General features: G+C 37.1%; 2 protein-coding genes across 6 annotated transcripts; both read right to left on the reverse strand.

The window, feature by feature from the left end:
- Positions 1-1505: 1505 nt before the first annotated feature.
- LOC113702670 (1,4-dihydroxy-2-naphthoyl-CoA thioesterase 1-like) lies at positions 1506-2422 on the reverse strand. The gene has a single exon (XM_072062078.1). The coding sequence runs from the start codon at positions 2249-2251 to the stop codon at positions 1745-1747; it is 507 nt and encodes a 168-aa protein (XP_071918179.1). The 5' UTR covers positions 2252-2422; the 3' UTR covers positions 1506-1744.
- Positions 2423-4858: 2436 nt separating this feature from the next.
- LOC113705075 (RNA-dependent RNA polymerase 6-like) lies at positions 4859-11868 on the reverse strand. Of its 5 annotated transcripts, none has more exons than XM_072061610.1 (4): positions 11391-11868; positions 7818-10611; positions 6320-7198; positions 4859-5401 (listed from the first exon to the last, which is right to left on the reverse strand). In XM_072061610.1, the coding sequence occupies exons 2-3, from the start codon at positions 10539-10541 to the stop codon at positions 6323-6325; spliced, it is 3600 nt and encodes a 1199-aa protein (XP_071917711.1). In that variant the 5' UTR covers positions 10542-10611; positions 11391-11868; the 3' UTR covers positions 4859-5401; positions 6320-6322. The 5 variants fall into 5 exon arrangements, with proteins under 5 accessions (XP_071917711.1, XP_071917712.1, XP_071917713.1 ...); XM_072061611.1 differs by having other exon boundaries at positions 4859-5382; positions 11391-11847; XM_072061612.1 differs by having other exon boundaries at positions 4859-5300; positions 7818-10908; positions 11391-11847.
- Between the last annotated feature and the right edge of the window lie 2183 nt (positions 11869-14051).

The raw sequence follows: 14051 nt of genomic DNA on the forward strand, positions 1-14051 counted from the left end.
AACTATAGATATGAGAGTCTTCACTAAAATCTGGATAAGCATATTATAATCCATGTAGGGATATAAATCAAGCAAAGGGGCAAGCAAGCAATATATGAATTGTTGTACCATTACCTGTCCCTGTTTTAACATAGCATACTAGGATACTTCTATAACCAACATCAGAAAGTGAGAACAGTGGAAACAAGATGTCAAAGCAGCTATGGAAGTCCTCCATACATCCAAAAGGTCAGCTAAGGGCAATAACAATTCAACCAAATTTTATAGGAGTTTCAGCGACTCTTATCCTGGCAGCATGTTGATGTCTTGACGCACCATGGCACATAACTTCAATTCCAGAACCTCCAATTCTCCAACCATATGTAATATGGAAACACAGGTTCAGGTGATTACTTGTTAAGGACATAAGACAGCAATTCTTATCCTAAAATAAAACACAGTGTAGTGTTAGCAGTAAAGAGCCAAAGAAAAATGTCAGATGATTCGATGAGATTGGATCATTCTGCCTTATAAATGGAAAAAAAAAATTGTAAACAGATGGTAAATAGATGCCATTCACAACGTTTCATCCCAAGAAAGAATTTGTCGATGCACATGCTTGTGATAAGATAATGTGGCTTCAATAGCGAACTGTTACAACAAGATTTTCTAGCAATATGACACAGCAAGTATCTTCTAAAAATCTCTTAAAAACCAGTCCCTGATAACGGGTTGTGAATCGCTATTAAGCAAGATGCTGCCTATTATGAGATTTTTGCTTCCATCTTGCAGTCCAATTAGGCATATTAAGGATGCTTTGCCATGGTTTAACTTCTTGAAAGTTGGGATGCATCTTAGCGGCTACTTAAAAAAGATGAACTTGGATTTAGTTTTGTTTTATAATCCCTGTTTTGAAAATTGTTGGGGGAAGGAGCATCTTCAGTAAATTTATTTTCGAATTTTGAAATCTAATAGGCTGTTTTACCCAAGCCATGTATTAGTTCAAAGAACCATTTAAATACAATGGTGCTCACGATTTCTAACCGACAAACCAAGAACGCATTACTTCTGACTTCTCATGTACTGACAGGACATAAACAGCTTAACACATACATTTCTTTTGAGTTATCTTCTTGAAAATTCAAACTTCAGAAAGTTTTGAAAATCCAGAAATTAAACTTCAGTTTGAAAGGCCTTAAGATGTCTAGAAAGTTCTCTTTTACAGCCAGCCCAAGTTATGAACTTTTCTTTCTATGATTGAAGTACATATTGCGGCAGAAGCTTCGAACATTCTGAGATGTAAAAGTACCAACGTTAAAGCAACACAGACATAGAAACTACTGGAGTAAAGGATATGCAGGAACCTTGAAAAATTTAATACCTAAGGATGATTGTACCAGGTGTATCTTCTTAATTACTAAGAATTTTTGGAGGCAGGACAAGGCCATAGTAACATCACAAGACATATTTGCATACAATAAAATCACTTCAATGTCCTCTAATTCCAACTTATTCTAACTGGGGACTTATAAAATTAGCTTTCTTTCATTCACTTTTCAAGAGATTCCCAACTACAGGTACCTGCACAGAGCATGAGGTGACTACTGACTATAAGTTACATCATGAAGGAAGGGGTTCATGATACTCCCCAAAATCTTCAGATATCTGCGAATTCTGCAAATAGCCGTGCAATGATTGTGCAGCAAATGATTTGAGTTTCTTATTGATTGTACAAGACATGATGTACAACTTCAAGAAGTGGGATTCATAATTTAGCATACTTCTTCAGATTGTCGCCTGCATTTTTAGCATTTTCTGGGACAGGCAAATTACACAAAAGAGTAACTCTTGATGAAGCAGTCAAAGATCTTTCTTCTGATGAATTAGAGAAGGTATTTCTACTAGTACCAATCTTCCAGAGCTTCACTTCCCAGACTTGAACGGTTTTGCCAAGACTAACAGGAGTAGCCTCAGCAAAGACAAGGTCTCCCAAATGAGCACTCTTGACATGATTGATACTAAGGTGAATCCCAGCAACCCTTTTGAACCCGGATGCCATGTGGGCTCCTATACTTGCCAACGACTCTGCAATCAGAGCTGAGACTCCTCCATGCAGGACCTTGAATGGCTGACAGCATTTGAGGGACACTTGAATGTGGCCTGAGACTTTGTCAGCTGAAAGCTCTTCAAACACAAATCCAAGTGCAGCTAGTGTAACATCAACTGCCTCTGTCTTTACTGCAGATGATGATGATGATGATGATGAAGCCATGGATGATGATTTTCTTCCTTTCGGTCTACTCTGTTTTCTCTTTTTGTTTATGGTGATGATATTGATGATGATGCTCTTGTCTCCTCTTTTTGGATGATGAGCAAAGTCGTTCAGTTGGTTAGGGAATTTTTTTTATTTTAATTTTTTTCTCGTGGGAGTTAGGTAGCATAATGGTAAGCATCTACTACGAACAATGGTTGGCCTTCGGCCTGCTGGGATTAGAATTTGGTGTAAGGGTCTGTTTGGTTCGATATACGATGTTTTCCCCGAGGAAACATTTTCGGTGAAAATCTTTTTCCAAAGTATGTCTAGTGTTCCCTTCATTTTCTGGTGTCTGGTGTAATTTTGAGAAAAAGTTTCAAAAACCTTAAATGCGACAACAATAATTTCATCTCCGGATTTCTCTTTCGTTAATTGCTACTAACAATTACCAGTACCCTGCCTACTTCTTCAATCATCAGAGGCAATCTTTAATCCAAATTTTTCTAAGTCCCAAAAAGTCAAATTAAACATCAGAATTAGGGACTCATAATTTTTCAAACCAATTGTATATCGTATTAATAAAGGGTGGATAACTTACATTATATGGTTACCATGGATTTAACCATTACTAGAAATTAGCAATTGAAGAATGATGCTCATTAACTCTTCCTCTAGAAGTGTTCCTCCAGTCTCGTTACTTTTTTTCAAGTTATCTTTCTCCAAAACTTCTCAATGCAAGCTCAATCTAGAATTGCAATTTTTTATAATCCATTAATGTATCTGCATGCGGTGCAAAAAAAAAATTACTATAGAGAAAAAACATGAGAAAGAGGGAAGAGTGAACAGTCATAATTTACAGTAACAAGATATTACTCGTGATTTGATTTCTATGAATTACTTAATGGTTCGATACAATAACCAAGTGGTGAAAAGACCGATAAGTCGTCGTAGTTATGGGAAATCAACTTCCATACTCTAATTTAGGAGTTCATTTTAAACTAGGCTATGTAAACCACTTCATAATAACTGAGTCCCTTTGCAGCCAGAAAAATGGAAATTCAAGAAAATACTTTTTGGAAAAGATTTTTAATCCAGACAAACAGACCCTAAGACCGATAAGTTTTCACGGTCAGAGTTTGACATTTCACGTGTGTGGTGTGGTATACCTGCCATTATTGGTTCCCACTTTCCAACGTTGCCAATTCTTGTCGATTCCTTCATCAAACTGATTTATTTTTTAAATAATCTTTATCCTTCAAATTATATTCGAGGAATATAGCCAGAAAATTTGGGAGTTTTCATCAGAAACTGAAATATAAAAGAACAATTTCAAACGTGTTCTTATTATTATTTTTTTTTGGCGTAACGGTCTCCTACTCCTAAAGGATGGGGGAACCTACTCTATGGGATGATCTAACTGAGTCGGGAGAACCTAACCATAACTGAACTATCATCAGATCAAACGAGTGTATTACATATCCGTATGGATTTAAAACAAATTTCATATAGAAACACATTGATGGAACACAAAATTTGTATCTTGACCTTCCATCCTACAATTAATATGGTAGCCATCACCCCAAGAGGGAGTTGATTATTTCAAACGTGTTCAACAATGTGAAAAATTCATATGAACAATAAATTGCAAAGTTTGACAAATACATTAGTCGGCCCACCTACAGGCTGCATCATCATTATCTTGCAGAGCGCAAGAGCTATCTATGGCTTTGAATTCACAGCCATTGCAATTTGCAAATGGCTCAGAAAGAAACTGCACTCTTTTGTCTGTGACTCTGTTCTTCATCTGTACCTAAATGACTCACTCAAAAAGAATATGGACCACTAGTGAGTAGTGGCCTGAGTGCCATCCCCTGACTAAAATAATCTTTTGTTTTTCTTCATTTTTTTTTTCTTTTAATAAAGGAGATAGTACATATAGCATACTTCAAAACTGCAATTGTCCATTGTTTGTTGGTCTTCTAAGTAGAGCTGTAGAATTTGTTACTTTGCCTGAATAAATAAAAGAGTGAGCAACGTTTGATACAGCCTTGGAGTAGATGGTGATCAGATAGCAGATTACCAAACCTTCTTGACCCTGAATTTTTTGGTCTTTTTTAAGAAGCAAATGCCCAAGTAATAGAACTGCAACAGCCAAGAAGGACGCAGGACTCTGATGAATCAATTTTCTAGATGATCAATGATACATATTTTTCATGAAACTTCCATTCATTCCAGCGACTCTTCAACTTCACTTCCATTTTGAGAAGATCAATCCAGGATTAACAGAATCTATTGACAGATTAGAATGAAATACTTGTATGCGTAACCCCATTTGTAAAAGTGTAAACGTGTTAACACCAGATTACATACATGTTTAGCAAGATTAAAAATCAATTTATGATAACTTACACCGTTTATTTCTGCAAATACTCTAGTTTAAGACTACAACCTTGCACCTTTACCCTTGCATCTCCACTTGATATTCGGCAATACAAAGTATAAAAGAAGTTGAAAGAATAAATGAAGGCAAAATCATCATCAAATAACATCCAGTTCATATTTTTGGGTTGGGAAGGGGGCGGGGATTGATTGGGGGGAAGGGAACATGTTGAAAAAGTACCAGACTTGGAAAATGAGATGGATTTTTCACTCTCAATTTAGAAATAATAGTACAATACGAGGAACAGGCTATAAGTTACATAATAAGACTTCATCACTTGTGCTGCACCAAAGTTTCAAACTTCACTAATTTGAGCATACAAAGCCACCTAGCTTTAACAGCAAAATGAAACAACACAATCTTTTATGTTGAGCTGGAAAGACCATACTGTCTCAGTATTGAGTAATGCAGATATGAGTTTATTTAGAGTACTGAGAGTAAGAGCAGATTGACCTCCTCCACCACTTGCAGTAAACTGCAACGAAAGTCACGAGAACAAAGCAGGAATGGAGAAGTTGCAAATTCTTCCAAGTAAAGAAGAAACAATGCCTATTGAGATTTTGATGCCATCAGGTACTGTAAAGAGGAAGGACCATCAGCAAATAAGATATCCCTGACATAGGAAGCCTGTTGTAGAACCAGCAGTCAAAGTAAACCAGTAAACCTCATTGTGATGCACAGATGCAAGTGTGTCAAGCTCACCGATTTTCTGCATTAGGTCAACCGACCTGTTCATTTATTTTTTCATAATTGTATCACTCTGTTAAAGCCCAATTATTTAAAGAAATTACAAGTTTCAACGTCTTTATGTTGAAATAAAGAATTTCCAGCAACAAAAACTATGAGCTCTGCTATTATTTGAAAAAAAAAATTAATTCCAGTTACATCACAAAATAAGCTATCAGCAATAATTCCAGAGAAAGGGAAATTTGATGCATAATGTGGGGTACTAAAAGGATGGAACATGGTCCCATATGTCGAAGGATTTTGTGGGATCAAGCAGCAACTTGATTCTAGAAGTGATATTATGACATCAAAAGCAACAACTTTGACTAGTGCAAAACATAATGCACACAAGCACAATGAAAGATTCCGATCTGCTGTTGGAATCCAGTGAATTCTATTCTGTTACTATGGTAAGAAGATGCTAGTTCATGATGGAAACTTTATTACCAGCTTGGTAAGGTAAGGAATCTACATAAAGCTGGCATGTTCGCATGGCTGTATCAAAAAATAACTAGCTCATGGGGACATAAACAAACTAAAGAAGTAAACACTAGTTAATCGAAGTGCATCTAACTAGAGATTACTAAAAAATGACTTAGTTCATCAAACAATTTAGCATTTTCTAGAAGATAAGTCAACATCAGAGTTTTTACTTTGTTTAACTGTTCAAGTAGAGGTAACATATCAATTCAGTCATTTATCGTGGAAAGATATTGTGTTAATTGAATGGTGCTTCAGTATTTTTTCTTGAGTAAAATTTCTCACCATGTGGCCCCACTAGTGAAAGCACAAAGTTTTTAAGCAGTTGAATCCCCAACCATGCTAGCATAAATCACTTATGCAAATAGCAAACTACATCGAAAAAACAAACACCATCAAAGATATAGGGAAAAAAAAAATAGAGCTTATAGTTTCTTTACCACTCATATCTTATCAGAAAGGTATCTCCCAAGCGAATCAATTGGCTTTGAGGAGTCAAGATTCCACGACCCCCTGCACCTAATTTTGATCTGGGCAAGATAATCAACAGCAATCCAAGCAAAGCTTAACATAACTGTCTCCTCAACACCATCTGGAAGTTGTAACTCCAGCGACCTTTGCAACCAAGTAGGGTGATATGTTACCTGATACCATGCCGAAGCCTTCTTTTCATACATAACATTCTTCTCATCATCAGTAAGGAGCTCAAAATCAGGTTCCATTTGCTCAAAAACTCTCCTAAACTCCTTTCGTAGGTTATTATAAGCATGCTTAAGCCTCTCTTTCAGATCACCGAGTTTTTTGCTACTGTACTTGGGCATTGACCATATATGACCAGTAACAACCTCTTCTTCCCTGTTCACTCTGTATTGTCCCAACAGACCATTCAACTGTCCATCGTACGAACACTTGGTATTCCATGCATGCTCGATGAACACCTCGGAACCAGGTATCTCAAGGTCTGTGTCATAAGGAATTTTATTTGAGGGAAATGTTAAATCAGATGTTGCAGCCTCACCTTCATCACAGGCATCTTTGACTTGGCGATACAACTTACCCAAAATCTTTTTTGACTTGTATGACTGAAAATCTTCTTTACCCATAAAGTCAGGATACATTTTTGGTTTATATTCAGATGGCATATTCACAATTTTTCCAGTTTTGGGGAAATCAACTGCTGTTGCAGCAAGCTCTGCCAATTTAATGCACTTCTCGTCCAGTGCTCCATATTCACTAAGGTCAGCATGGACAACATGGGCATTGCATATTGCACCCAGGCTTTCTGTAACCATATTCTTGGAGAAGAAGTCAATAATGTCCTGAAAGTGTGACATCAAGGTGGAGAAAATTAAACTACGAATGTAAAAGATAATGCATTATGTCTCAACAACTCCAGATTGTAAACAGGTGCACCAGGTGGGTCAAAATAATAATTTAAATAAGACTGATTGATCTAATCCATAAGAATCACAGAAACATACTATTAAACACAAAATGAACTCTAACACCTGGGTCGATTTCATCCATGACAACATGAAAAGTTTAAACAGTTTAATTCAAAACTCATAGCCCATGAAGTCATGATTGTTCTACCTGTAGCACTTTGCAGATGCATTTTATCAATAGTTCCTAGAATCTTATGATTATTCATAGTATTAATAGAACTTAAAATTCTGATTCTCACATATTTAAGGAAAAACTTCATTATAGCCATGTTTCTGCTTTTCAAAAATAATTTGACATACAAAAAGTATTCTTTGTTTACATACAAGTAACTACTGAATGCAACTTCCATAGTTTCTGAGACCTTTCTGAGCAATTTAGACCAAATCCCAAGATCAAAGACTGTAATTGAATAGTTTAACAGGATTTAGAATGATGAGATAGCCAAGGCCATCGAAAGGAAAACTCAGATGACAGAATCACGTAAACAATTACCGGATGATTCACTTCACGAGGCAATTTTCTAGCTTCTGCAGATGCATAATCCATTGGCATCCAGCTCCTTTTACTAGGGGGGATCAGATTACCATCCCAAGTAACAAAGTAAAGATCTCCATCCAGGTCACTTCCTGAAGCTTCATTTGCATGCGGTCTATCTCCCTTCTGAGGGAAGACTAAACAATCAGTAAGATGCCGCAACTCGGGGGCATCTACAGCCTCTAGAATCCGCACATCTCCAGGGTGCAGACAAGGATTTTTTGCTATTACTACAAGACCCTTGATCACCTGTAGATTTTTCTTTGTCTCTGAAAATTTAGATCCATGGCGGAAAAAGCAATTTTCCAAACAAGGGCCTGACACCTGGATAAAGCATTGGCCTTGTTCAAGCACAGCTAGCTCATCCAAGCATCCCATCAACCACCTTCCAGATGCAACAAAGATCCTAGCCCTTTCCCTAAGGTCTCCAAGCTGAGCAGCCCTTACACTAGTTAACATACCTCGCAAATGAGGTTCTGTTTCAGGATTAAATCCAGCGCTTAGCATTATTGCTGCCGTATTTCCTTGCTCAGCACATGAAGCAGTAACGACATCAAAAGCTACATCTGTGTCCTCAAGCATCAGATTCAATCTCAATATCATAGATTCCTGCATTCTCCAGAATATATTATCTTGGACACCCAAGGCAGATAGAAGAGTGATTATCTGCCGGTTCAGAAATCCAGGCTGAAATCGAGTCCAAGAACAAATTTCAAGTATTGTGTGGGTAGAATCAAACTTGCGCATGCTTTCTCTGAGGTAGAGACGATACCCATTAGTTTTGGATGGCCAACACGCAACGACACCTTTACAACCTGCATATCTAATCTGATAAGCACACGGTGGATTTTCAGTCAAGCGCAATCGCTCTGCTACTTCAGCTGCTAGGTCAGACGTCATCATTCCAATCCCATCAGAGAAAACAAAAGTATTTCTCTTTATATCAGGGAGTTCTGAGTCAACCTGACTTGGTGGAACTTCCACTGTAGCATAAGTGGATGAGAAGCACTGTCCCATCCTAGCAGCACATTTCGCAACATTCCTGTCAGCAAACCTCCCCATCCAACTTATGATATTGGCTACTCTAACATTCTTGTTTTCAGCAAAAAACCAGGCAGAACGATCCCTCAACTGATTAGCTGAGAAAGCCAAGAAAGAGTACTTCCGCCCACATATATAAAATCCATTACTCAAGATATCTTTCACCCTTTTAAACATTGAGGTTCTCTGGAGGTTAGAATTGGAAGTGACATCCCAAACGATAGGAGCAGCATAATAACTTAAAAGATTCCTATTCAATGTCTGCATGCCTTCATCCATGAATGTAACCCTTAAAAATCGATCAGCAATGTCCCTATAATGTCTGAGGACCCTGTTTGACAGTTCAACTTCAGGTGGAAGACAGTAAGCTTTGGATGGCGTAATGATCACCCTTCTAACTTCAACGATATCATCCAACTGTTTAGGTCTCTCAGTAAGCTTGGGGTTTTTGTGCAGCCACTGCTGGACAGATTCCAGCTTCTTGGAAGCATCAAATAATGGCCACTTGTAAGAATATATGTGCTTTAATGCTGCTAGATTGACTTCTTCCGATTCAAGTCTCAGCAAGTCAAAAAACCTATCAGACATCTGATGCTGATTGATTATGCCCTTGTGCATGACGGCGTTGACCAAAAATAATACCTTAAAGGTTATGCCTTGCTTGTACTGGATACAAAAGAAAGGATCTGATGAGGCCATTCCAAAGTCAGGTTCATCTTTTATAAGCAGCTTATTTGCAGGAGACATGTATTGTACGTGAACCCTGGACTGTTTAAGATACACCAAGGCCCTTTCGAGGGTTCCACCGTTGCGAGGAGGAATTGAAATGCGGTATATGTTACATCTACCAATTGCCCCACTAGGTGTAAAATCCGTAGTGCGTATCCAGGGATCATCATCATCCAACAAATCAAATGGGACTGATTCTTCAATATCATCATCTGCAGTTCTATAATGAATACGAGGAGATGAAGCCAACTGTAACAAGATTACAAAACCTGAAGAATATCGGTATTGCCTTATTGCATTGATTTCTCGCACCAAGAACTCAACTTTGAAATTACATTTTATTACTGCATACTTGGATTCACCTTTAAAAGAGAAATCAGTATCCCTAGTAAATAGTAGTCTACAACTCCCATTGAAGGGATCGACTAGAAAATCAAATGCTTTAGGAGGTCCCCTCCAACCAACAACAAATTCATCGTGACTAACCAAGACCCCAATCTCAGGGCTAACATTAGACAGCCGGAAAGGTGTTATGGTTCTCCTCCTCTCATTCATCCGATAGGGGTTTTCAGGGCCCAGGCTAACCTTCAGAGGTTTCATGCCCAATGTTAGTTCACCACGCCCTGCAGCATCCAGAGCACACTGCACTGCTTCTGAACTAGCGAAATGGACGAAAGCATGAGGTTTCACTCTTTCATAATCACTTTTTCTTTGTACGTGGTTACTGTCAATATCATTAGCAGGGTATGATTCAAGAGGGGTAGAGGAAGTCTTCAATCTGCACCTCCACACAGTTCCAATATTATCCTCAAAATAGTCTAAAAGCATTTTTGCAGTGACATAATCATCAAACCCTCCAACACTTATTTGAGTCACCACCAAATTCTTTTCACTTCCCTCTGATCCCATCATTGATGTCGCAAGATTTCCAAGATCAGATCCGTTACTACAAATGTCACTCTAGCGTAATCAGCAATGAATCCTGTCAGAAAATCCAACAGTTGTAAGAGAAATCTGAAATTCTCACATAGTAACAGCAGAACAACTGCACTAGTAGCAAGAATGTGGGATACAAACAAAGAGAAAGTTGGGAGGTGAAGCCATTGCCGTAACTTCAGCTCTGCAAACTACACGTCCACAAGAGCTACTATATTTTCAGACCAAGAACAAGAAAAACCACTTGCATACGCATCTCACAGAATCCAGACAGTAACAACGAATAAAACCGTGAAATTCCTTGCTTAACAGTCATGATCAATATGTCACAGTCAATGCTCTTCTGCACATAAACAACTTTATTTGAAGTGCTGTAAAAATTGGAACCTGACATGCATGCCACTCAAGAATTGCAATATGATATTGATGAGACAATATCAACCTAAATTGCTAATGATTCAGACGAATTATAGACTACTGAGACATCAACCATTATGTCCAAAAAGCCAGTCACGGTGCACGGTACACGGTACACGAGCAAAACTAACATCCGAAAGAGAAAAGAAAAAAGAGGGACGAAATAAAAAACCAATCTTGATGAAATCCCAGAACAAAATGCACAATAATTCAAATGAAAGTTCTGAATCAGTTCAGTATACAATCTAACTAAAAAGGGGGAAAAAAGGACTTAATTTTAAGAATCCTTATCAGCAATATGCATGCCAATGGTGATCTTAATTTCTTTCAATAAATCATCAATAAAGAAAAACGCAAAACTTTGTGCAACCCCCCCCCCCCACACACACACACACACACAAAACTAACCTCTTTGAGCCGACGGTGTAAGATATTGAGTCCATTTCACAAACACCAGGCGCGTATAAAGCGAGGATAGAAGAGCAAAAGAGTACACAGCAAGACTGAGGAGTGACTTTACAGTTGACAAAACAGTAGACCCATATATATATTTATTTTTTGTTTCTTGTTGAATACTCTTAGACCAAATAATTTCAGGAAGTACTAGGACTACAGGAAGTAGCTAGTGTATGATTAGTTCGAATGATGGTTACTTAGGAAGGTTGTGAGAAGGATAGTTTTGCAGTCTACTTCACGCGGGAAGGCAACTTTGGCTTTTCAGGTGGGTACGGGAAAAAGAAGACAGTTCCGGTACCAGCCTTTTCTTCGTGGGATTGATATTCACTAGCTTATTTTGCTTTCCACTTCCCGCGGGAAGGCATCTTTGTGAGCTTGATGTCGTTTCTATTTCTGTTTTCCCTCTCTTCCTCACTTTCCAATCCTCCTCGCGTTTTTTATTTTTCTTTAAGAAACTTTCTTAGTAAGAATGGGAACTTAAGGTGACCTTGATAAAATCAAACTAAAATTTAAATTTGAATCTAAACTGAAGTTTGAATTCCTTCATTTAAGGAATTGTTAAGTGCTAAATTTGATATATATGATATTAAGTGATTAGTAAATAATTTATCACATAACCATTAAGTTTTGATTCAATAGCTACCAAATACGAACTGTAGTTCGGGGGTTCGAATCCCCCACCTGCATTGGACTAAGGATGGCAATGGAGTCTGGTGGCCACGGGTACCCCCCTGCGGGGGCGGGGGAGTATACCCCCACCGCCATCCCCCGTCCCAATCCCGTCAATCCCGCTTTATTGCCATCCTTACATTGGACCCTTTCTTTAGAATAGAATAAATTAATTATGGAAATGTTATAAAATAGAATAGATTAAGTTATGAGAATGATGTTCGAATGTGTTTGGATAGAGTGAGTGTATTTGGATAGAGTATTATTTGGAATAATTACTATAACACTTTTTATGATGTAATGTATGTGAGATATAACACTGTAGTTAGGAATATAAAAAAGTAGATTGGAAAATGTATTTATGATGCAAGCGAAATATTATTTGAGATAATTTAACAATCAAAATAATAATTTATCACATATTTTTTAGAACGAGTTTTGTCCAAAAAATTCAGTACCACTTAATTAATTAATTTAGATGTTCTAGTTTTTGTTATTAAATGTGTCTAAATATGTTAAAATTTGAATCCATTAAATTTAAGTATTGAATTGAGTTAACAAACATGACCTTTGTAAGAATAGGAGACGGTATTCTGCCTAAATAGTAGACACAGATAATAAATAAGAGAATACATACATACATAATGCATGTATGTTGGTCAAATGAATACATTCAGTCATTCATACATAATGCATATGAAATAAATTAAACATATATGGGTCTACCAGAAATGAGTCGAAATTTGAAAGAGAAACAATCGGGCAATCAAAGCAGAGCTAAGTGGAATCGACTTTGCCATTCAAATTGTCAATAATTTTTAACTTCTTTTATCATTTGACAAAATATTTATTTAGGCCAACAGTTACAGAGATGCAGTCCACAAGAACAGTCACTGGATCATTACAAGTTTGAGGCTTGAGCCAGCCAAACCAATGCCTGTTTGCAAATGATTTTTTTTTTTTTATGTTTGGTTAAAATTTTACTATAACTTATTATAAAAGTTGTAGAAATTTTTTATAAGATGTAAAACTTTTTTTCTTCTTTTTCCTTTTCCTTTTCTTTTTCTTTTTCTTTTTCTTTTTCTTTTCCCTTTTCTTTCTTTTTCCTTTTCTTTCCTCTCCTCTTGTTTTCTCTCACCTCACAACGCTGGTGCCAAAACCTCTGCCGGCGACAAGCGCTACAGTGTTTTTTCTTCTCTCTCCCCCCCTCTTTCCTCCTCCCTCCCTTCCACTCCCCCATCGCTCTCCTCTCCTCCCTACCAGATTTGGTCACACAAAGGGGGAGGCAAGGGAGAGGGGTGGCGGGTCTGGTCACACAGAGAGGGAGAGGGAAGGCGGCGAGGGAGGGAGAGGGAGAAGAGAGAGGGAGGAGGAAGGAGAAGAAGGAGAGGGAGAAAAGGAAAAGAGAGAAAGAGAGAGAGAAGCTACTTTTGGCTGCCAGGTTGTCAATGCTGAAAAAGGTAAAAATGGTGGTTGCTTGAGTTGAGGAAGGAAGAAGAAGAAAGGAAAAGAAGGGAATTTTTATTTTTTTTTTTTTTGGGTATTTTGAAAGTTATGAACAATTTTATTTTAGATTATTGTAGATGAAGTTGTTTAAAAAATAAATGGCTCCGTTTGGATTAGCTGTTTTTTGGGATGTTTTTAAATAATTTTATTGTACCAGAGTTTTTACAATATATTTTGAGATATTTTTAGAAAATATTTTGAAATATTTAAGAGTTGAAGAGTTTTTAGAATATATTTTGAGATATTTTTTAAATATTAAAAAAATTTAAACTATTTTTTAGAGTAGCTTTTAGAGTAATTTTTAAAATTTTTTATAATATTTGAAAAACTAATTTTTTGAAAAATTGATAAATCCAAATAGAGTAAATAGAAGAAAAACTAGGCAAAAAACTTGCCTTCCAAAGGGTCATGTGAAGATTCCTTTTTTTTTCTTTTTTG

The sequence above is a fragment of the Coffea arabica genome, chromosome 8e, assembly GCF_036785885.1.
Source record: "Coffea arabica cultivar ET-39 chromosome 8e, Coffea Arabica ET-39 HiFi, whole genome shotgun sequence".
NCBI lineage: Eukaryota > Viridiplantae > Streptophyta > Magnoliopsida > Gentianales > Rubiaceae > Coffea > Coffea arabica.